This window comes from Pseudorca crassidens, chromosome 13, assembly GCF_039906515.1.
Source record: "Pseudorca crassidens isolate mPseCra1 chromosome 13, mPseCra1.hap1, whole genome shotgun sequence".
Taxonomy (NCBI): Eukaryota; Metazoa; Chordata; class Mammalia; order Artiodactyla; family Delphinidae; genus Pseudorca; species Pseudorca crassidens.
In genome coordinates, this window is record NC_090308.1 from 70,940,487 (window position 1) to 70,965,929 (window position 25,443).

Genomic DNA, 25,443 nt, shown 5'->3' on the forward strand with positions numbered 1-25,443 from the left:
TGACTTACAAATCTGTGCCAAGGAAATTTGGAGTTACTTTTTAAATCACCTGCTATTTAGGGTCACATGGCTTTTGGCACTCTATTGAAAACAGGACATGCAGTTGTGACCATGTGTGTAATATTTTAGTTGTGTATTTGGGGCCAGATTTTTTAAAAATCTCTCTCTTCTCGCAGGGGAAAAAAAAATGGCTTCAAAGCTACACTAAAAGGAACATTTAGTTTAGAACAGAGACAAAGGTGTTCCTATTTGATTGGGTCCAGAACAAAATATAGTTACATAACTGGCTAGTTGGTGATGTGTTCATGGGTTAGTTCACTGTAAAACCACATAATGTTTATAACTTGTTGCTTTATGTCTAGGTGTTATCAAACTTATTGATAAATATTCTACAAAAATGTTTAACAAACATGTCTAAGAGTGAACTCGTTATCTGTTTACCTCAAGCCTGGTTTTTCTGTCTAGGTTGGTGGTCTCACTGTCTACCTAGGCTCCCAAACCAGAAAGTTGGTGTGACATTACACCCTCAATTCTTCTCCCCTATATTCAATGAGCCACTAAGTACACTGAACATTCTGCTCTTGGAATGTCTTACAAGGTGCCCTCTCGTGCCATTTCTGCGGCCACTTTCTTAGGACAGTAGCTCTTTACTGGGCTCTTTGCCTCTAGTCTAATCCCCACCCAAACTCACCCCAACTCAGCCTACATGGTTGGCCAGGTTTCCCTGTCAAAATTCTCATCTGATGACATGACTTTTCCCTGACCTCAAAACCTGAATGTAAAGGTTGAAGTCCAAGCTCTCTAGCATGACATTCAAGTCAAACGTCTATTCAAGGCTAGAAGTCTAGTTTGGAGCCTCATTTCTTGCCATTCCTCACCACTAGCAGGAGCTAACCTCTCATGGCAGCAACCCCCAACACTGCGTCCTAAACACACAGGACAGTGTCACACTTCCATACCTTTGCACAGGCTGTTTCATCTCCTGTGGGTGGCCTCCACTCCCCCAAGCTCCCCCCTGATAGGCTGGCAAACTTGAACGCATCCTTCAAAACCCAACTGAGGTATCACCTCCTCTAGGAAGCCTTTCTTTTCATCACATCTGCCCACCCCGATAGAGCTGATGCTTCTCAAATGTGTTCCTTCAGCACCTTGTACTTGCTTCACCTTTTTCACACTATTTTTTAAACGTGTGTCTGACTTCCTTACTATATTATGAATTTTTTAAAGAAGGGTAGAATCTAGTACTTAACTCTGTATCCTATGTGCCTAAGATTGGACTAAATAAATGTTCATTGAGCTATAGTGATTTGATCTAACCTATAGTGTAAAGCAGATCATGAATTAAAAAAAATTATCTCATTTCCAGGAAACAAGTAAAATTGGATTTTGTCCCTGATTGTAAAATGATTGCCTATGTTCAGGAGTTCTGTAAATTTGACTCATTTCTTGCCATCATAAAACAGAATTTGACAATGTTATTGCTAAAATGTGTTTCCGCTTTATAAAAATACTGAAAAGAATACCATCTATGTGTCTGATAGTTTTACCACCACTTTCCTTACCAAAGTACTTAAGATAGTTTACAGGAAAAAATATAAAGATAGGTAGAACTGAGAAAACATTTTATTGGGGAGAAAAAGACACACATAATTGTGCACAGAAGGAAAGTGTAGGAGCTGGAAGAACAATTAATTTAGGGAAGATAGGTTTTCATGGTGGTTCCCAAATCAAGCTAAATTATGAACATCATAATTCCTTGGAGAGCTTTATCAAATATAGGTTTCTGGGCCTCACTCTTAGGGGCTGCAAGGTAGATCTCAGTGGGGCCCTGGAGACAATCTTTCTAAAATAATTCCCTAGGTCATTCTGATGAGCAACCAACTTTGGAAACCACTGAAAGGTCATAAATCTGGTGGACTCACAGGGCGTAGCTCTATTTGAACGTTCTAGATAATTCCAGCAAAAGAGAAAATGTCTAAAGTCTTCAAAATAGGAAAGACACGAAGAGTATTTTGTCTCATCTAGTCTAAAAATTGAGACATGTAGTTCCTAGTCATAAAACGGTGGTCCCTATGGCATTATGATACATTAGCTTCCACCAAAAACCAAGCTTTCATCTGGCGGCTCTGTGCAGGAAAGATGCTGGACCAATGCGTGCCCAGGACATCTGTCCACGGAGCCACATCAGCCACGTACCATCTACAGGAAGTGGCACCACTGCCCATTGAGTGGGTACAATGATGTTGCTTATTTTCCCAGGCCACAAAGAGAGCCTTTTAAAGTAAATGCTCCAAGTACAGTGGCAGAATACTAAATTTGGTTCTGTCTTAGCAATAACACGCTTTTATCTTGAGACAGTTGCTTGATAAAGTGGTAGTTTTGTTTGGCAGTAGAATCTTGGCACCAAGCCCACTCTGATTTTTAAAAGAAAAACATAATTAAACGGCACTTTTATAGATACTGTAAAGAAAAACTGTTGAAAAGTTTAAAAGGTGCATCTTCTAAGATTGTTAGCTGCAATTTTTTCCAACAACTGATCAACTTAAAGGAGTTTTGAGGGAAAAAATGAATGTGTCCTCTCAGATCTCAGTACTGTATACTAGTCTGTTCTTTTCTCCTGTATGCTGAGATCGATGTTGTTTTGTGATCTGGTATCTGGGTCGGTAGCTGTAGTTTAAATCCTAGGGAACGCAGAATTGCAGTTTTCACTCCTGTCGGTTAAGAGAAGAACGAAACGTGCTTAGAACAGAAAGGGACTTCTTCTCATTTTCCAGACGCCTCAGTCATCTAAGGATTACTCTTGGAAAGCCCCTGGAGGGCTTATCTAGCTGAGAAGAGAGTAGTTCCTTAATAGGCAGTTCTTAGAAAAACCTTGTGTTGTTGGCTAAACCCCAGGAAGCTGGAGGTTTAAGAGTAACATAGTCGTGGGAAGGGGAAACTGACAGTTTCAGAGAACAAGAGTTGCAACACCCCAATCCTCCCAAAACATGCACCAGCACACACTCACCCTCACACTAGTTCTTCAGGGATGATTGATTGCTGATCTCTGCCCTTAGGAACTTCCAATCTTTCTTTCAATTATAGGAGGTAATTTCTATCATTTTATAATACTAATTACAATTATCAGCATATTATATTTGGTGACCACTTACTTCACTCAGGGCAGTCTACTAGGATTAGACAATTAAAGCTATTGTATTCCACGTCCTGAATTTTCTCCAATACACCAGAGTTGCTGTTCCTGTGTGATGTGTTTGCATGAACTGGGTTCAGCTGTATGGCTAATTCTCAACTTTCAATACACTCATTAACAGTCAAAATCACCAGTATTTTAATGGTTAAGGATTTGGGGGTATAATAAAACATCTGGGAAAGATTTTTTTCTTGACTTTCGAGATTAGAATTTCATTTGGTACAGAAGCAGGTCGATTCTGTAGACTGCTGATGTTTTTCTCTTCTTTTAACAAAGCTTTAAAAAATGTATGTTAAGCTTTTTTATGAAAAATGTTCTATAACACCTTACAAAACTCATACTGACCATAACTAAATTTTATATCAATTCTTCAGCCAGCATTGTGAACATAACATACATCGGTAGGCTTTCACAAGCTAGTATGGGTCGCATAGCAACTAGCACCGAAACTCAGCAGCTCTAAACAACTGTAATTTTGTAGTTTTTAATAACTGGTTTTTGTTGTTTTAATCGTTTAGTAGTTTGTCTGCATCTTCTCTCTCAGGCTGTCACTTTTGGGGACTGATCTAGACTTGCCTTGACAGCTGCTTTCAAGTATAGTTTGGGAAATAAGATAACCAAGCTTGTTAAGATTATTTCCAGAGTAAAAGTCATTTCATGTCATCCATTTCGGTTATCAGAGGATAATACCTGGGGCTTAATATTTTTGCTGTATTTTGGATACTTGTACTTACCAGCAAGGGAAATTCTGGGTAAATGAGATGATAATCGTATGGTATATTACAAATCACTGATGAAGTTGAATGTAAAATACAGAGACGAGTAAAGAACGTGAGTAGTCGTTACGCTGAGCAAAAGGCTAAAGGAACTTTCCAAACTCATCTGTATTCACTTGTGTGAACAGTTTCCAGAGTTTTGCTCTCATCTGTGCCACGTGTCAGAGTATATACTATACACATTTCAGTATATGAATGCATACACAGAGGATTTCAAAAGCATAAACGTCAGTTTTACTACTAGTAAAACATTTACAAATATAGATTAAAATGTGATCATATTGTCTCAGTTTGGTAAAACCACACTGGAAGGCAATAATGGATCATATGGTCACAGTGACTGCAATCTGGATTAAAGTAGACATTCTAAGCAGACTGCTTGTCCCCGGGGCTTGAGAAAAGTGAATGAATTTTAACATGTTATTGGAAATTTTAAAATATTGCTGAAATGAAAGGCTTCAGAGGCAAGTTTTGAAGCAGAGATTATCTGATTAAATATTTACATGGCATGGGGGAAGGGGAAGCTGGGACGAAGTGAGAGAGTAGCATCAACATATATACACTACCAAATGTACAATGGATGGCTAGTGGGAAGCAGCTGCATAGCACAGGGAGATCAGCTCTATGGTTTGTGATGACCTAGAGGGGTGGGATAGGGAGGGTGGGAGGGAGGAGATATGGGGGTATATGTATATGTATAGCTGACTCACTTTGTTGGACAACAGAAACTAACACGACATTGTAAAGCAATTATACTCCAATAAAGATGTTTAAAAAAAATATTTACATGGCAGAGCAGGGGATGAGGCATAACTACAGGATCCTGGCACTCCTCAGTTTGAAGGCATTTTTATCAGAAATACCCAAACCAGTAGGGAACATGGCAAATGTCTGATTCCTATGCCATGCTACAATATTCTGATATTAAAATTCTCATTACAAATAAACGTCCCCATTATTTGAACATGTGGTATATACAATATGTGGCTAAGATAATACCTCTCGTATAATATTTTGGAGCCTTAATCATGCAGCACGGAGTAGATAATGCCCTGAAAGAGTAAGCCTCAAGGAATTCTGGGTGTTATTTTTAAGCATGTATTTATCACCTCCTCTGTGCCAGGTATAAGCACTTGAGATAATGATCATGAAAATGAGGAGAAGGAGATTGGTTGGCCTGGGCTTCCATTCATACCCATTGCCTCATTCCCCTGCTGACTGCTTTATTTTATGAGTTCCCTGGGCCTGGCCCAAGTTGCAACTTGTGGGTTTAGAATAGACACTTGTTATGGACTGAGTGTTTGAGTCCCCCCAAAATTCATGTGTTGAAGCCCTACTCCCGATGCAATAGTATTGGGCGATGGGGCCTTAGGGAGGTAATTAGGGTTAGATGAGGTCATGAGGGTGGGGCCCTCATGCTGGGATTAGTGCCCTTGTAAGAAGAGACACCAAAGAGTTTGTTCTCTCTCTTTCTCTCTCTCTCTGAGAGCACACAAAGAAGAGGTCATGTGTGCACAAGCAAGATGGCAGCCACCTACAAGCCAAGATCAGAGGCCTCAGAATGAAACCTACCTTGCCGGACTTCCCAGCCTCCAGAACTGTGAGAAATAATTTTCTGTTGTTTAAGCCACCCGGTCTATGGTATTTTGTTATGGCATCCCAAGCTGATTAAGAATTACCTGGACTGTGGGTAAAGCAAACTAGCCTAGACTGGGATCACAAGTTATTGTGGCCACCATGCTCTAGACAGTTTCACTAACTGGATCAAACTGCCAGTTGTTAAATACAGAAAGAAGTAGACAGGGGGTTGCCCTCCTAGACTTTATTTAGAAAAAAAAAACATCTGAGGGTGATTTTTTTCCCCTTAGTTGAATGGCAAATCGATAAAGAATTGTGAATCTGCCTATACACTGACCCCATATAATGACAACATGATTTCACCACCAATTAGACCAAATATTCTAAATATCTCTGAACTTTATGATTTGGCCATTGAAGAAAGCTAGAAAAATCAGTTTATTAAAAAGATTGTTTTGAAGCTGAAAAAACAAAAAGGTAATGATTTGTGCACAACTCTGATCTTGGTCATACATATATTTAAATCTTTTTCAAAGTGAATACCTGGGATTTAACTAGAAACATATCAAAAAAGGAAAAATGTCTCTTCTGCCCACACAGTTATTGATTTAAGCAAGAAAAAACATAAATAAAATGAAATGTATTATTTGGGTAAAGAAAAAAACATAATTCTAAGTTTCAGTTGTTTTATAAATAGTTCTTTAAATTCACCCATTGATAAGTCTTTCTAAGCAGTAAGTCAGTATCATCCTTTACACACAGTAGACAACATATGTGTGTGGGGGTATATTTGTTTAGCTAAGAGGATTGAAATTAATTTTCTATTTCAAATCCGATAAGCATAACAGAAGAAGTATGTGAAGTAAAACTTTCTGAGTAATGTAGTACATTTTAGTGGTCCTAAATAGGTCATATGAGATCCATGATTCTCTTGGGAAAGAGAAGAAAATGAGAGAATCAAACCTCTGCCAATAAAATGAGCTAAAATTTTATATTTTTGAAAAGTATATTATACAGTGATTTTAAGGAAATCATGTATATTCAGAACTTAACCTTAAGGACCAAACTGTTGACAGTAAGCACCATAAATTCCTCCAAACTGACTCAAACCCAGGACTTATTGTCTAAGAAACTAAGATGAAGAATGCATGTGTGTTTGCAAGAGTGCAAATGTGCAAAATTCACCTTGGAACATTTTTAGTCCCAGTGATCATATAGATGTTTCCCCAAAAAAGATTTGATCAAAGTTTTGGAGACAATAGCCCTATTCCACTACCACCAGTGATAAAATACTTCCCAGCAAAATGTGCTTAGAATTAAGTAGAATCATTTTTTTAAATAAACAGTTAATACTTGCTAAAACCTTGTATGTAAAACATATATACAAATACAGTAAGAGTGATAGTTGATTTATTTTTAAAATTTTTATTGAATGATTTTTAACAGATTCACATTATAAAAGAATATAACTTGTGCTAAATTTCAGCTATTTTCAACACCATTTACAAAATCACTTTTTAACATAATCTAATCATGTATTCCTTTGCATACTAGTCAAGGGTATAACTTCCCCTTATTATGGAAAATAATAACAAGTAAAATAAATTGGAACTCAGGCAGAATCAATGACTTGGGTGTGTCCCAAGAGAAGAGCGTGTACCCTAGACACTACCAGGAAGAGCAGCCCAGAAATAAGGTCTGCAACTCCTGAATTTTATAGTGCACTCAATTACAAATCACTAAAACCCTTTAAACATAATGGCCTGAACTAAACCGCTTGTACAACCATTCAGCAAATATCTGATCATTCAAGAAATATGTATTGAGTGTCTACTCTGTGTTTTGCCCCAGGGCAGCCACTGGACTCTGCCTGCTGAGGCTGCCATGATGGCCCCAGTGTGTGCACCGCCTTGGTCCCTAATGAAAACGATCAGAACTTTCTTTTAAAAATTATATTCATAAATTATACTCACTTTGTTAAAGGGACATATCCAAAATCGCTAATCAGAGAATTCACCAAAATAATATGTCTGTGGCCCTATTAAGAAAAGCGAACTTTGTCAAGGGGAAGAAAGGCTTTCTCTTAAAAAAGACGATAGAATTCCTTGTCTCAAACTGTAACACCTCATTCGTAGAAGACTGTGTAGCTGTATAAAATGATGTGGCTTTCAACACCTGATCATTTATTAACTTTGGAACTGTCTTCCTACGCATACTTGAAAAGTCCATATTCTGAATACTAGTTAAATAAAAACTTGAGATCTTAAAAGTCTCAGTTTCCCTGTTTTTAAATTAGATTTATTTCATAGAACAAAGTAGTTCTCCCATAAATAATAACACTTCAGTTGGTATTTTTTTAAAGCAGTAAAACTGTTAATAGTTTTGTTTATAAAGCTTGCTGTTCATTGTAATTCTTAAAAAAAAAAAAAAAAAGAGGGCTTCCCTGGTGGCGCAGTGGTTGGGGGTCCGCCTGCCGAGGCAGGGGACACGGGTTCGTGCCCTGGCCCGGGAGGATCCCACGTGCCGCGGAGCGGCTGGGCCCGTGAGCCATGGCCGCTGAGCCTGTGCGTCCGGAGCCTGTGCTCCGCAACGGGAGAGACCACAACAGTGAGAGGCCTGCGTACCGCAAAAAAAAAAAAAAAAAACCTAAAGTTTCTCAGACCCAATGGAAAACACAATATAAACATGGAGGGCATGAGCTGAATGGGTCTACCTCAGAGTAGTACAAACTGTGTTATAACTGTCTCAAACTTGATTCTAGTCGTCCACCTCTGTATATGCAGTTTCACATTGAATACACAACCGGCACCCTATTGGCCTCTTCTTAGAGTAGGACCCTGAGAGTCAGTCCATTGAGAAATCACATATTATTTATGATACCAGCTTGAAAATTTAAAGAGTGTCTAATCTTTAACAAGGCAGAAAGAAACAAAAATTTTCCCACCAATGAACTTACCACCATGTAAAGAAGAATATATACTTGGCATTGAAGTGTCCATCTAATTGTAGGATGCGTACCTACACCTTTTAAAAATGTATGAAAAGCTCCTAAATTTGAAAAAATAAACATGTTGAAATACTATGGATAGGGTTCAAGTCCAAGCAAAACCTATGAAGTGATCTTTACTAGAGTAATCAGAACCAGTTTTCTCTGCGATGTAGGTCATCCACAACCTCGTTTCAGGGATCCGTTAGCCGTAGGTGCAACTGGCATCATCCCCGTGCATCCAGAGGCAGATCTGGGCGTACTTGAGGGGCGTGATGCGCACGGCCACGTTGTAGTCCTTCTGAACTCCGTTTATGTCCACCCACTGGTGGCCGGAATAGACCGCAATGATTTTGCGTTTCCATCTCTTTTTGTCCGGATCTTTCAGACGCAGATAGACCCCAGAGCCAGTGGAGCCCGACTCGGCATCGCAGTATTGATAGAGAAGATCATTGGATTCATCGGACACGCTGCAAAACCGGTAGACTAACTGATCTGCCCTGTCGTGATCAAATCCTGAGAAGTGGATCATTCCGCCGGGCAGCTTCTTGACGGTGGGACTGATGCCCAGCTCCATGTATTTCTTTTTGTGAGCACGCTTCAGCTCCAGAAGGGCGTAGTCATAATCCAAGGCCGCATCTCCCCTCCCTCCTCTAGCCCAGCCTTTGGGGATGTGGGTGTTCTTGACCCGGGTCCACTGGAAGGAGGGCATCCCGTCAGCGGCTCTCTGACCCCGAGCAGATTCCTTTCTCCTTCTCCCGGCCTTGGCGCTCTCCTTCAGGTTCTCTCTGCTACCCTCTCTTCCAGCACCACCCCTTGCTTCCCTCCTGTTCCTCCTAGAACCTCTATGTTTCTTGCCACTACCTTTATTTCTCATCTTCAACAACCCTACCCGTAGCTTTTTGCTGCCTTTGATGTAGTCGTTTCCGTCGTGGACACAATGGGCTGCTGTTAGGACGTGGTTGGGGGAGATGAGGATACCACTGCAGCCCGTGGAGAGCTTCACGGCCGTATTGAAAGGGAAATTGGTTAAGAATCTCTTGTCCAAGATGCTGAACCTGCTGTCAGTGCCGTACACCTGTCTCTTTCTCCTCACAGGTGCTCCCTGGGCAGTGAGATTTTCATGTGGCTCAGGGACCCAACCTTGAACTTTCACTCTGGTCAAGGTTCGGGTGCCGTTCTCAAAGACAGTCTCATATGAGAGAGAGTCTTCCAGGTCAGAAAGGTTGGGAGCCGGGAGTCCTTTCTGGCATTCGATGCCACACGCTTGATTTAACACCATCTTAGCGTCTGCTTCAAAGGTGGGGCTGGTGAGATGGAAGGTCCTTTCACTGACAAGCCGGGGTATTTTTCTCAAGTGCCACGTGAAATCCCGTTCCATTTCAGATGCATCGATGAGAGTCCACCCAAGGGTGGAAAGTATCAACCAAAATAGCGTTGTTTCCATTTTGTTCTTCTATGTTGTCCTTTAAAATAGAAAGAGAGGCTTTATAATGGTTTCTTTTAAAATATGTTACTTATCATTCATTTTGGTCTTGGGTCCTAAAGGTAGCTTCACCACAAATAGGAGCCCATATTCTCACTGTACTTAGATTTTACTGAGATTAGATAAACACCCTACTAAGTAGGCTCATACAGACGTCCAAAATCAGTAAACTGTTTTCACTCAGACTGCCCTCCACCAGCCCTAATCCCCGTGCATCCTACCCCCATCTGCCATCTCCCCCTCTTTCAACCCAACACATGGGAGAATAAGAAGGGGTGGCAAACTGGGGTCCTCTGTTGCATAAGCCACACCATCTTCCTTCCAAGGTGTCCTACAACCTTATCTCCAGATGATTTAGAAATAAAGATAACAGCAGATGTCCGGCCCTTTCCCTGAACTCAGCTTCTTAATAAAAGCAGGGATCATAAATTCCTCATCTCTAGAATGTAAATGGCTAGCACAGAGCTCAAAAAAAGCATTCACTGGAATACAATGAATTTCCCTTAATCACGGCTTGCAGACCAAGCTGATTGATGGTGCAATTAAAATCATAGGATAATATTCTAAAATATTCAGTAGAGATTTTAGAAGTAAATAAATGGGCTCCTCTGCTATTGACCTGCTTTGATTTTCGCAAGCAGAACCCCTGATCATAAAAAGAAAATACACAGCACAGACCCTTTTATCCGAAAATAAGAAAAATGTACCCTGTACTTTTTTAAAACAAAGTTGTGCTTGGAACCACCACCTAAGCAAAGCACCACGCAAAAATACTTTATAGTGGCATTTTACTTTATATTAAAATTGTAAGAATTTATGGAGCACAGGCGATGGTTATGAATTCGCTACTTGGGGGAACATGATCATGATGAAATATAGTCCCTTTCATCCTGGGTCTCTCATCTGAAAACTGTTTAAATTGTATAATACCTCTTCTATTGTTTACATCTTCTTGCCTTCATTTCCTGCTTCTCTAGGTTCACTGGTATGTACATCTGTTCCTAGAACTGACTTTTGTCAGTTGTTGCTTGGTGAGAGAGGGGGAGTAGTACTCTTTGGAGCAGCAGTTTGGAAATTTGTAAGCTATGTTCCAAGTTGTTTTTAACTAATAGTTAAAACATCCAGGCTTAGCCCATGATTTGCACTGTGCGTAAAGCAGAGGCAGTTCAAGGTTAGATTATTCCTACAGTACCTTCACTCTCAAGGCTTTCTCATAAGCTTTCTTCGCTTATCAAAGAAAAGAAAGCTAATAAAGAATGTCAGGAATGGCCTACAAAGCAGGGTACACCCATAAGATCCTGGGAGCTGGCAGGAAAAGCCGAAGTTGTCTCTGATTCAGAGCCGAATATGGGCATCTCTTGATACAACGGAGTTCATTTCGCCATATACAAGGACAGAATTTTATTAACAAACTAACAACATTCTTTTGATAAAACAAAAACATATACTACATTAACCTCTTCGTTATTTAAACATGATCTGTTCATCAAAACATGACAATTAATTTGAATGATCATACATTGGAACGTGTTAAGCAAGTTTAGAATAATCTTTACCATGACTTGGCATCAGCAAAATTACGTAGAAGTTTTGCAATTTCCATTTTTTTCTATTTGCTCACAGTTGAATGCTAAGTAATGGTGGTTCTGGTTAATATTAGTATTGTTTGCTGAATAGCTTGTACTTTATTTTGGAGACAGGGCATTCTTCTGTAGACTGATGGATATTGTCCAAAAAATCAGTAAACAATATACTTGAGAAAAAAATTCACACTCATGTCACAATATTTTCTGATCATTACCATGGCAAATTTGACTTTACACAAAGCAGTAATTATATCAGTAATGAATTTGTTGAACCACTTAGTATTTTCTTTTGTTGCCTTTTTATGCAATTTTCTTAATGAGTATTTCATCCATTTTATTTAATTGGATTGGAATGACAAAGGCTAACAACTCAGTAACTCTCCTGAGACCTTGAAATTGTATGTTTAACTGGGTGGTTCCCAAGATGAAATGTTATGTCTTTCCAAAAAAAAGAAGCTAAAATCATAGTTATTTGCTGCCTCTTAGTTTATCAACAGGCCATAACAGATGATTTTAAAAAGATGTATACATATCTTTTTATCTACTTGATCCTTAGCAAAATTTCAACCAAGGGAGTTTTTTGATGTGGGAAACAAAAGTTTTAAAAATCGATTTTTTATTTAGCCCTATGTGATAACAGCTGTTCATTATGTACTTAATATATGATTACAGCAAAGACTGAGAATAGCCAATTACCCACATTAAAAAATACACAGGATCACTTTGTACATTTTAACACTTGGTAATAACGATCTGTGCAGTAATAAATGTGTGAAAGGCATTCCTAGGCAAAAGAGAGAACGTCAAAATCTTGGTGTTGTGGTATTGCTTCCACAGTTAGGTTTTGTTTTTCGGATTTGGGTTGTTTTTTTTTTTCCAGTGTTGTTTAATTTAGTCTTGCAAATTTTCAGCTAGTTAGGATTTAGATAGGTAGAATGCAAATATTAAATTATAACAGACCAGATGGTATTTTGCTATACAAATAATTGACCTAGAATATGAATCTCAAATTTAGAAGTTCCTCTTTACCAAATAAAACATGTGCCCTGTGCATTAATTCTGTAGTCAGACTTTTAAGAAAGTCCCATGTAATGGTTAATTTTATGTGTCAACTTGACTGGGCCACAGGGTGCCCAGATATTTGGTCAGATATTATTCTGGGTGTGTCTGGGAGGGTGTCTCTGGATGATATTAACATTCGAATTGGTAGATAGAGTAAAGCAGGTTGCTCTCCCTAATGTGGGTGGGCCTCATCCAATCAGCTGAAGACCTACATAGAACAAAAAGGCTGACCCTCCTGTGAGTAATGGGGAACTCCTTCTGCCTGACGGCTTTGAGCAGGGAAATTGGTTTTTCTCCTGCCTTTGGATTCAAAATGAATTTTGAATAAGATTTTGTTAGTAAGATTCTGTGCTTGTGAGTGGCCAAATAAACTCTGTCACATCAAGGGATTCCCAGGTTGAAGTCCCCAAACCAGCAGTGTCAGCATCCCCTAGGAACTTGTTAAAAATGCTAATTCTCAGGGCCCAACCCAGACCTACTGTTCAAAACTCTCCAGGAGGGGTGTGGGTTCCCAGCTAGGCATGTTGTACACAGCCCTCCAGGCAATTCTGATACTCGGTACAGTTTCAGAACCACTTCAGCAGCCGGGGTCCTGGTGTAGCAGCTTAAACCCCTCCCAGAAGGTGGACTTTCCAGGGATGATTGATTCACCAGGTTTCAAAGGACCTCTGCTTCCTCTCTGTGTACAAAATAAATTCATTCTAAACTTTGCTCTTTTACTACGGTAGCAACTGTTCATATTGAATGGTTCCTCCTTTAATAGAAAACAACACATACTTTATAAGTGATTTAATAATACTTCTGAAAAGAGTCAAATTCAGTGGGCTTGTATGTAACGCCTCTGATCCTACAGATGATGCAGGAGTGTTAGCTGGACAGCCCTGTCTGGTGCCCTTTGAGGGACTCAGCTGCAATGCAGCACAGGAATAAAAGCCATGCCCACGTTGATCCTTGGGCACGGGAAGGGCAGAGCCTTGTCATATGACCTCAGAATCACAGTAATGAAGGACATGGACTTAGTAAGCCTGTCTAATTTGGCCTATAATTTCAAACTGAACAAATGTCTCAGGACACTTCCTTTTGGGAAATCTAAGTTTGCCTTGTGGTAAAACGCCAGTGTAACGTAAATGATAGCTCTTGCTGATAGAGCAAGCCATGGTTCAGTGGATACATCTATAGACTCCTGTCATCCAAAAAGCACTAACTAAAGAGACACAGTCCCAGCTGGTGGAGCAGTTATAGTATTTTGAAAGCTTTAATGTGCCATGTCTTCCCTCATTCTCCTCCTTTTTCCTGTCTTCCATTATAATTGTGACCTTCCCTGTCACTTTCCAGATGGCTTGGATTTGGGGCTTCAGATTCCAATTTTGGTTAATAAAAGTGAGGTTGCAGTCATGGCTCTCACCACGAGTCAATGTACACGTAGTTAATTATGGGTTGGACCATGGAGACGAATGGAAGGGAAGAGAATTATGGGGGAAGCAAGAATACCAGGATTTATAGATGAATTCTTACTGATGAAGCAGATATTAGTCCACATTTCTGCCTGGTCTGTACTATTCACAGAAATGACCACCCGTAACTACAAGAGATAACTTACTGTTGCTTTTGTTTGGTTTCTTGCTTATACTTTCTTAGAAATGTGAATGCTGATAGTATTTAGAATATTTGGGTATCTCTACCAGCATAGTGGTTACAAGGGCAGACCAAGGAGTAAGAAGACTTGGGTTAAGTCGCATCTTTACCACTTATTAGGCAACTGAATATGGGCAGTTTATTAAGTTCAATTAAGTTTCCATTTCCTCATCTGCAAAGTGAAGATAAGAGTAATCTCAACTTCATAATGTAATTGTGAGAATTAAATAAGTTGATATATGCAAAGAATTACCACTGAGCCCAGAGCATAGACACAATCAATAATAAGTTCTTTTATAGTTATTATTCTACCTTAATGGGTGAATTAATATCACTTTAAAACAATTCATCATATAAGGCAAAGTTATAGCACTTTTAGTTTTCTAGAAAGTCAATTTTACATTCAGACATTTTTATTTCAGGATAGTTTCTGACACACTCTCAAACTCCGTTTTTCTTTGTTTTGTTTTTTGTTCAAGGACAGCTTCGCTTTAGAGACTTCTCAAATGAATGCTTTCCTAATTACTCATTTCTATGAATATCTGTGGCTTTGTAATATGTTTTTCTCATTGCTATTAAACTTCAGTGTGATTAAACATTACCCAGCCACAGAGCACTTGAATTGCACTTCCCATGTCTTATTTTTAGCCTGAATCTACCCTAAGAATTCTGGAACTGCAACAGACCCTCAGCCTAAAAAGAAACAGTCAGTGTCAGAATAATTACTCTAAGGGAGCGATTTACAGTGAAAGAAAAACCTAACTTTTTGAGTGAGTCTTCTAGAGTGTATAGAATTTTACCATGGCATGACATAATTACATTCTCAGGCTCAGTTTCTCTTAGAAAGATTAGATGACCTTGCTATATTAAATGTTTTGAATGAACTACTTTCTTGTAAATGAACATGAGCTGATGTACCATCCAGAATCTGCACCAGGTGATAGAGTCACACTTACCTGGGCCATTCTTTTCACCTGGTCCCTTGTAATGGACAGTGAAGTAGCTGCCCAAGTTCATGTGTATCGTATGCTGCCTTGGAACATAATTTTGCATTACTCTGTCAAACACTTTCTGGGGGGCTGTTATGGGTCGGGGACCACTCAGATCAATGACCTCACAGGGCCAACACCAACTTCTACCTTAATGTATATTAGGACCCAGAAATGACTGCATAACCACTTTTGACAACTTGCCTGTCCTTTATTTAGCCATTCTTGATCCCAGCCACTCACCCCTCCCAGCATCACTGCCTACATTTACACCTGTGCACGAATGTGAAAACACGTTCCAGCTGTCTCCCTCCTCCTCCAGTTTCATCCTCCACCTGCTCAGTCAAGACTGACACACAACAGGTAGACATTGCAGTCTGGACCAGATACTCTCTTTATCTGCAGAGAGAACTGCTGGCTTAGGCAAAAGGCCAGGGCAGGAAAGGAGCATTACTAGTGTGAGCAGACAGGTGGGAAGTGAGCATTAAACGGGTCAGGTTTTGGAGAACACTTGTCAAACTTTGAGTCACTTTTGCAAATTGGGAGCAGATGCAGAGAATAGGTTGGGTTTTTTGTTTTTTGCGGTCCGCGGGCCTCTCACTGTTGTGGCCTGTCCCGTTGCGGAGCACAGGCTCCAGACGCACAGGCTCAGCGGCCATGGCTCACGGGCCCAGCCGCTCCACGGCATGTGGGATCTTCCCGGACCGGGGCACGAACCCGTGTCCCCTGCATCGGCAGGCGGATTCTCAACCACTGCGCCACCAGGGAAGCCCACTGCTGGTGGTATTTTTTTTTTTAAAGATTTATTTTATTTATTTATTTATTTTTGCGGTCCGCGGGCCTCTCACTGTTGTGGCCTCTCCCGTTGCAGAGCACAAGCTCCGGACGCGCAGGCTCAGCGGCCATGGCTCACGGGTCCAGCCACTCCGCGGCATGTGGGATCCTCCCGGACCTGGGCACGAACCCGCGTCCCCTGCATCGGCAGGCGGACTCCCAACCACTGCGCCACCAGCGAAGCCCGAGAATAGGTATTTTATAAAGTTCAGTTCCCAGTGCACTTGAAGCCCCCAGTGAATGTCAGTCACTAACTGGAGCACTGAAATGGAGGCAACATTTGGGCTAAAAAGTGTGGGATCAGTATGACGAGAAAGTAATTGTGTTAGTGATGTGACCAAGAGGGACAGTGAGAACTGGGGTGTTTCAGTGATGGTGGTGTCAGTGGGCTTTGAAGCCGAACCAACTGAAGTCCACTTGCAACTTCTCAGCAGTATGAGTTTGTGAAGGTCACTTAATCTCGCCAAACATTACTTTCTACGTTTGTTAAACAGGGATAATGTTTTGGAGTATTTTTGTGAGACACTAGTATGATATATTTATAAATACAGTGCCCAGAGCACAGTAAGCCCTCAGCAAATGGCAGCAATGATTATTAGAAGTATCAAAGAATAGGGGTCAGAAGCTACGTAGGTATTTATAAGGGATTTCATGTATCTCTGACTGCTGTGGATTTCATTCACTGTGGTACGCCAAGTACAGGCAGATGTCGTCTCATTGTGCTTCACTGCACTTCACAGATAATGTATTTTTTACAAACAGAAGGTTTGTGGCAACTCTTTGTTGAGCCAGTCTATCAGCGCCATTCTTCCAAGAGCATTTGCTCACTTCGTGTCTCTGTGTTACATTTTGGTAATCCCTTTTCATTATTATTGTATTTGTTATGGTGATCTGTGATTGGTGATCTTTGATGTTATTATTGTAATTTTTTCAGGGGGGGCCACAAACCACACCCATATAAGAGGGTGAACTTAAGTATCGTGTGCGTTCTGACTGCTCCACTGACTGGCGCTCTCCCCATCTCTCTCCCTCTCATTGGGCCTCCCTGTTCCCTGAGACATAACAGTATTGAAATTAGGCTAATTAATAACCCTACAATGGCCTCTAAGTATTCAAGTGAAAGGAAGAGTTGCACGTCTCTCACTTTAAATCAAAAGCTAGAAATGGGGGGCTTCCCTGGTGGCGCAGTGGTTGAGAGTCCGCCTGCCGATGCAGGGGACACGGGTTTGTGCCCCGGTCCGGGAGGATCCCACATGCCGCGGAGCGGCTGGGCCCGTGAGCCATGGCCTGCAGAGCCTGTGCGTCCGGAACCTGTGCTCCGCAACGGGAGAGGCCACAACAGTGAGAGGCCCGCGTACCGCAAAAAAAAAATCTAGAAATGAAGAAGGCATGTGGAGAGCCGAGATAGGCTGAAAGCTAGGCTTCTGCACCAGTCAGCCAAGTTGTGAATGCAAAGAAGTTCTTGAAGGAAAGAAAAAGAGCTACTCCAGTGAACACACAAATGATAAGAAAGCAAAGGAGCCTTATTACTGATAATGGAGAAGGTTTCAATGGTCTGGAGAGAAGATCAAACCAGCCACATATTCTTTTAGGCCAAAGCCTAATTCAGAGCAAGGCCCTAACTCACTTCAATTCTCTGAAGGCTGAGAGAAGTGAGGAAGCTGCAGAAGAAAAATCTGAAGCCAGCAGAGGCTGGTCCATGAGGTTTAAGGAAAGAAGCCACCTTCATAACACAAAAGTGCCAGGTGACGCAGCAAGTGCTGATGTAGAAGCTGCAGCAAGGTCTCCAGAGGGTCTAGCTAAGAGAATTCATGAAGGTGGCTACACTAAACAGATTTCCAACGTAGATAAAACAGCCTTCTATTGGAAGAAGACGCTATTGGACTTTCACAACTAGAAAGAAGTCAGTGCCTGGCTTCAGAGCTTCGAAAGACAGGCTGACCCTCTTGTTAGGCGCTGATGCAGCTGGTGACTTTAAGCTGAAGCTAACGCTCATTTACCATCCTGAAAATTCTCTAGCCCTTAAGAATTATGCTAAATCTACTCTGCCTGTGCTCTAGCGATGGAACAACAAAACCTGGATGACAGTACATTTCTTTACAACATAGTTTACTGAATATTTCAAGCCCACTGTCGAGACCTACTGCTCAGAAAAAAAGATTCCTTTCAAAATATGACTGCTCACTGATTTTGAATTTATTTAAATTCAATTTATATTTTATATTTATATTTTCTTTTTTTTATTATTTATTTATTTTTTGGCTCGTGGGCTTAGTTGTCCCGCCACATGTGGGATCTTAGTTCCCCAACCAAGGATCTAACCTGCGTCCCCTGCATTGGAAGGTGGATTCTTAACCACTGGACCGCCAGGGAAGCCCCTATATTTTCTTTGATAATACACAAATATTTTGAGATGAACTGATTCTAAGTAACTGAATCTAATTAAAATGGACTCTTAACCCAGAAAAAAATATATTACTGCTCACTGACAATGCACCTGGTCACCCAAGAGCTCTGAGGGAGATCTACCATGAGATTCATGTTGTTTTCATGCCTGCTGACACAACATCTGTTCTGCAGTCCATGGATCAGGAGTCATTTTGACTTTCAAGTCTTACTATTTAAGAAATACATTTCGTAAAGCTACAGCTGCCACAGATAGTAATTCTTCTGATGGATCTGGGCAAAGTTAGTTGAAAATTTTTGGAAAGAAGACACTATCGTAGATGCCATTAAGAACATTCATGAGTCATAGAGGTCAAAATATTAACATTAACATGAGTTTGGAAGAAGTTGATTCTCATGGATGACTTTGAGGGGTTCAAGACTTCAGTAGAGGAGGTAACTGCAGGCGTCATGGAAACAGCATGAGAACTAGAATTAGAGGTGGATTCTGAAGATGTGACTGAATTACTGCAGTTTCATGATAACCCTATAACAGACGAGGAGTTGCTTCTTATGGGTGAGCAAAGAACGTAGTTTCTTGAGATGCAATCTACTCCTGGGGAAGATGCTGTGAAGATTGTTGAAATGACAACAAAGGATTTAGAGTGTAACATAAACTTAGTTGATAAAGCGGCTCAGGAAAGAAGTTCTGTGGGGGAAATGCTATCAAACAGCATTGCATGCTACAGAGAAATCGTTCATAAAGGAAGAGTCCATCGATGCAGCAAACTTCAGTAGTGTCTTAATATTAAGAAACTGCCACGGCCGCCCCAGCCTTCAGCAGCCACTGCCCTGCTCAGTCAGCAGCCATCAGCATCGAGGCAAGACCCTCCACCAGCAAAACGGTTATGACTTGCTGAAGCTCAGATGATGGTTAGCATGTTTTAGCAACGAAGTGTGTGTTCAATTGTTGTATCCATTGTTTTTTAGACATAATGCTATTGCACAGTTAGCAGACTACAGTAACTTTTATATGCACTGGGAAACCCCCAAAATCCCGTGATGCTTTGCTGCAATAGTCGCTTTATTGCAGTGGTCTGGAAATGAAGCCACAGTATTTCCAAGTTATGCCTGTAACACATCCTAATCCCCAGATTAGGATGTGACTATGACACATCCTAATGTGTCATATGTGACTGTGTTCCTGACTTGGTAAAAGAGACTTTGCAAACGTGATTTAGTTAAGGATTGTGTGATGAGATTAGCTCGGGTTACCCAGGTGAGCCCAATGTAATCACAGGGATCCTTCTGAGAAGGAGGCGGGAGGGTCAAGAACGAGAAGGATCTGTGAAGATGGAGGCAGAGGTCAGAGTCAGGTAGGACCACAAGCTATAAAATGCGGGTGGCCTCTAGACCCTGAAAAGGTAAGGAGACATTTCTCTGCTGGAACTTGCAGGGAAGAAGGCAACCCTGCTGACCCTCTCTGGACTTCTGGCCTCCGGAACTATAGGATACTGGGTTAAGTCACGAAGGTTTTGGTAATTTGTTACAGCAGCAATAGCAATATACTTAGAAAATTAAAAACCTAGTTTTTAAAACTGTCTGCCCTGGATGTTTGGAAAGAAAGAAGTAGTGGGGAGTGATATAAGGGGGAAAAGAACGTTTGGTTCAGAGACTTAAACATAAATGAAAATGTTCATTTTTAGGAAAATTATCCAGACACACAACTTTAGAGCTAAAATCAGAAGATCGTGATAAAACATTCCTGTAGCATGCAGCAGTATTGCTAGGGAGAATCAAGAATTGGAACAGGATAGATAAAGTTGTTTATTCGACAAATACGCACAGTGCAGTGCTGTGCATCATTTCATAAGCCTCTTTCCTTGCTTATGAAACTCTGTGATAAGTCCTCCTTAGCCATCGAGTTGCACTAGAAAATTTCTAAGATCTCTTTTAGCTCTAAAGTCCTAGATTAAATCACAAATGAAAAAAAACACAAGTTAACTTACTCATCACTGAGCCTCGAGCCGCTTCAATCCCTAGTCCCGGGTGAGTGGAGGGGTGGGGGGAGGTGGGTAGGAACTTGCCTGCTATCCCTATTTCTACCACTAGATGGCGAAGCTAGCCTGGTGATGCCCAATCTAAGATCCCACACTTAAGATGGTTTACGTTCCTTGAGGTACAAAAATCGAATTTATTTTAAAAGCATGTAGGATTCATGGGAGGGATAGAAGTCTAACTGGCTAATAATATACTAGATGGTTATCACATAGAACTGATCACTTTTAGAAAACCCACCTCCAGGCCACAGAGCCCAACCGGATGAGCTGAGGACTGATAATGCTGTCTACAGCCAGACGTCTGGCAGGTGGTTTCCCAAAACCATCGTGGTGCCAGCACACTTCCACTATGACCTCGGGCGCTGCTAAACAGTCCCCCAAATGTGCTGCAGTTCATTTCAACAGGAAGAAAAATCTTCCGCCTGTCAAATATTTCCCATGTCTATCAACTACTTAATGATTCACTTCCAAAGGGTAAGCTCTCCACTGATTCTATGCTGAAAATAAATGGCAAGGAAGTTCATCGACAATGTGCCAATTGCTATTCAAAATATCGTACCATAGCACTATCTTCAAGTTTAGTTTCAGGAATGAGACAGAGTAACGTCTGCTTGAAAAGTTTCGCAGTAGTGGAGGGAAAGGAAGATGGTAAAGTTACACAGTTGATTACTTTACAGTAACCCACAACTTGTGTTTCTCATCATAATAAAAAAAATAAAACTTCCCTTTGTTTTTTAAGCTATTTTTCCAGGACCTGTATATTTCAATTTGGGCAATGGATATGTTGTGTGTAAATCAAATTTGGGGTGAATGGCACTGATGGAGCCCCAGGGGAACCCTCTGCTGGCTCTCTCATCCACTGACATAGGAAATGCACAGCGTATGGCTCCTGACTTACGTTTTATCTTGCAAGTTGGCGAAGAATATCTGGAACTGTATTAGGTTTGCTACTCTTCAGGCTTTAAAGCATCTTATGATCACTGTGTTTCTAGCTAAGCAAACATCTGTTAAAGCTTGTGAAGCTTTTGAAAACATATTAGTTAAGCAAAGTCATAAAATAATAACGTTCATACTTTGCTGTTTCCAATCTCTCATCTCAGATTTCTCATGTGCAAAGTTAACCCAGGCGAAGTAGCTTCAGCCTCCAAAATTCTGAGTCTGATCCCGCTGTTAAAATGCAATGTGCTTGCCTTGGATAGTTGAGCATTGGGCAGAGAAAGGTAAGTAATGAACTCAGCAGGGGAAATTAACTCACATTAGCAATTGATTACTTTAACATAATATGCACATTCTATGTGCCAAGCACGAGGCTAAACAATCTCACGTTTGAAAACACGGAAAAGATTCTTAAAAGTGTGCAGGTTTCCGAGCTGTCTGGAGGAAAAACAGGAAGAGTATCCACATCCAACCTCTTCTCACGTTAAAGGAGCTCTTCTAGTTATGTCCTAATAAACATAAAATTCCATATGATGCTCACACACTACTTTCAAGCCTAGATGTCTTATCTGGCTGGAATTTTAACCTTCTCTCTTCTAAATTATATACCAGATCTAAGCATAATTCTCCAGGCAGCAACATATGACTTTTATAACTCTCTGTGGAGACAAATGCACTTGGGATAAAATGAGAATTTCAGAAGTGAGAAGAGTTAACAGAAGGGGAAAAAAACACCTAGACAGGATATGCAGCTCCTTTCGAATCAATGACAGTGTAAAAAGGTCAGAGGAATCAGGCAGGAAGTGTTTCTACAACTTTTCAAAAACTTTTATGATGGGGCTTCCCTGGTGGCGCAGTGGTTGGGAGTCCGTCTGCCGATGCAGGGGACACGGGTTCGTGCCCCGGTCCGGGAAGATCCCACATGCTGCGGAGCGGCTGGGCCCGTGAGCCATGGCCGCTGAGCCTGCGCGTCCGGAGCCTGTGCTCCGCAACGGGAGAGGCCACAACAGTGAGAGGTCCGCGTACCGCAAAGCAAAAACAAAAACAAAAACAAAAAACTTTTATGATAGAAAATTTCCGAAGTAGAGAGAAAGTTAGAAAGTAGAAAATTACAACCCCACATGCCCGTCATCCCGCGGCAACAATTACCAATATTTTGACAATCTTGTCTCACTCAGTTGTCTTCCCCCACCTTTTTTTCTTCCTAGAGTATTTTAAAGCAAGTCCAAGACTTTTCAATTTCGTTTCATCTTCTCGCTTAAAAACTGTTTTGCGCTGCTCCTTTTGCTGACCTGTGCAGCCAGGTTGATGAGACAGCGAGAGATTCCTAGCTTTCATAGTAACTTTGCCAAAGAGGCTTTCAAGGAGACGAGGCTTTCCAGGAATGCGTTTTACACCTTTTTTCAATGGCATCTGTTAATAATCATAAAAATAAAGAGGGTCCCCTCTGGTAGTGCTTAAGTAGAAAGAATTCCATTTGTATTCCAATGCAAACAATTTTACTGTTGATATTAAACGGTGCAGAGGCCGACACAAAGAATTGCCTATTTGGAAGAGTAGCTTCTTTGATGACTTAAAACTGCTAAGTTTGATCCCTATCTTTAGAGCCCTTCAAAGAAGCTCTCCCCGGGTGGGTCCTGCCTTTCTCGGGGGAAACTTCCAGGTTCTAGGGTCTCGCCCTGTCCGGGGGCGTGGGGGGGGGGGTCTCCATCCTTACCTGCGAAGGTTACTCGGTCCCGGGGGCGCGGCCCTGCTCGAATCAAAGTGCCCCCGAGGCAGTCACCGACGCTGGCGAGGCAGGAGGGCAGGGGTGCAGCTGCCTCGAGCCTCGGGACAAGCCGGAGTCAGAGCCTGGGCGCCCGGCCACCGCCCGCCAGCGTCGCCGGGAGCTCGCGGCTGAGACTGCAGGGAGGCTGGAGGCGAGCTGAGCGCAGCGTCGCGGAGGTGGGAGGGGAAAGGGGGCGGGGACCGGGGCGGCCGCGGGAGGGAGGGGGTGTTGGAGGAGAAGGGAGAGGAGGAGGGGGTCAGGCGGGGAGGAGGAAGGGGGATCTGGGGAGGGTTTACAAGGAGGTGCGGGGCGGACCGGGCAGCCTCTCACCCCAGAGTCTCTGCCCCCAGCATTAGGAAAAATTCATGAGTGGGTTCACAAGAGATGTCTGTCCCTGTGCTAGCGTGCATCCCTTAAATAAGGTTGAGAAGATACTCCCAAGTGTGTGCTTGGATGGATTGGGGAGGGTGTTCGGGACTGCTTCTTTGAATTCCAATCCCCCGGCTCTTAGACCCCAGCGTCTAGAAGAACCAGAGGCGTTTTCCCAACCCCATCGCAAGCCTGTCTTCGCCCGGGACGCGCTCTCAACAAGGCAAATCCTGCGTCTCAGGCTCCTGCAGGCGCCCACATCCAAACTGAAGACCTGCGACCTGCCTTGGGCTGGGATCTGGGTCACCCTGTAAGCATCCCATGCGGCCTCCAGGGGGAGCGCGTCAGTTTCTGTCTGTCCTGAGGCTAGTAGGCTTTCTCTACTTTGGACGAGCCTCCTTTAAGATGTTTGCCCACATCAGACCCACCAAAATTCTAATCACATCCTTTCTTACTCTCTTTATTCTCCTCCTTAGGAGAGGTGCTCCTTTGGGGTGGGAGCTGCGTAACGAAGGGGACTTCATTTATTCAACATCTACTGATCTACTGGGTGGCAGGTCTGAAGCAAGATGGCACTGATAGAAAAATGAGTTGAAAAACTTGGTGCTAGCCCTCAAGGAAGGAAGGTCAAATAAGTGCACAAGTATTTATAACACAAGGTCTTAGCATGTCCCATAAGACTTGGCTCAGTAGTGGTTTATTGCATTTCTCAAGTTTTTATTTATTTATTTATTTTAAGCAATGAGATTAGAACATATATACAATTGTTTCCTGTTTTTCCACTTAGCATTTTCATTTAGGCGCTTACCCATATAATTAAAATCTATTAATAAATTTTATCTGGTATAAAACAATTAGTTCTGAAGCTCTCTGTCTCACCAGTTAGATCATAATCTTCAAATGCATCTTTGAATCACCACCCTCTACCACAAGGGCTGGCATATAACGGCTGCTGATTATGTGCCGAACTTAAAAAGTTTACTGGTGAAATGGAGTGTGGGGAGTTGAGAGAGGAAGCCCAGAATTCAGACTGGGAAGTCCCGTCTGACACTAAATAGCTATGCCCTGGGCCTCAGCCTCTTCATCAGTAAATTGAGAAGGTTGCACTGGAGGAGTTCTACAGTCTGTACTTCTCAAACATTTTGGGGGATTCTAGCACTGCATCAATCCGGGAGGATTTAGTGTGGACGCAGGTCTGATTCCTCTAATTCCGTCAGCACCCCTATTGACATCACATAAAGCCAACTTCAATGCTCTCACATTTTCAGGGCCCCTTCCTGAGCCTTTTGCCCCAAGCCATCTTTTTTCCCCCAGTTTTACTGAGATGTAATTGACATGTAATATTGTGTACATTTAAGACGTACAATGTGATGATTTGTTACACATATAGCGAAATGTTTACCACACAAGGTTAGTTAATACATCCTTTACTTCACATAATTACCATTTTTTAATTGTTTTTATGGTGAGAACATTAAAGCTTTACATTCAGAGTAACTTTCACAATACAATATTGTTAACTATAGTCATCAAGCTGTGCATTGGACCCCTGAAACTTACTCATCTTATAACTGAAAGTTTGTGCCCTTTGACCAACTTCTCCCCATTTCCCGCATCCCTCACCGCATTGAGTATTCCTGGCTCTCTTTTCAAATACTGGTTGACTATATATGTGTTGGTTTATTTCTGGGCTCTTGATTCTATTCCATTGGTATATGCATCTGTTTTTGATGTATAGATATTTAACTAGATTGGTTAAATTTATTTCTAAGTATTTTATTATTTTAGATGTTATTGTAA

At 41.6% G+C, this 25,443-nt stretch overlaps 1 protein-coding gene and 1 long non-coding RNA gene across 2 annotated transcripts in view; one reads left to right on the forward strand and one right to left on the reverse strand.

Moving 5' to 3' along the window:
* Window positions 1-6,956: 6,956 nt before the first annotated feature.
* Window positions 6,957-23,414, reverse strand: PRSS35 (serine protease 35). Its single transcript, XM_067702685.1, has 2 exons — window positions 23,224-23,414; window positions 6,957-9,999 (listed from the first exon to the last, which is right to left on the reverse strand). Exon 2 carries the CDS (start codon window positions 9,978-9,980, stop codon window positions 8,739-8,741), a length of 1,242 nt encoding a protein of 413 aa, XP_067558786.1. The 5' UTR covers window positions 9,981-9,999; window positions 23,224-23,414; the 3' UTR covers window positions 6,957-8,738.
* The window catches only part of LOC137204785 (uncharacterized), a 79,572-nt gene continuing 77,357 nt past the window's right edge, over window positions 23,229-25,443 (forward strand). The window contains exon 1 of the long non-coding RNA XR_010933830.1: window positions 23,229-23,450. This is a non-coding gene — a long non-coding RNA (uncharacterized lncRNA). The remainder of the gene's footprint in view (window positions 23,451-25,443) is intronic.

What these genes read in the sequence shown, in the direction of transcription:
- PRSS35 (XM_067702685.1), bottom strand. Translation starts at nt 9,980, where the DNA reads ATGGAAACAACGCTATTTTGGTTGATACTTTCCACCCTTGGGTGGACT.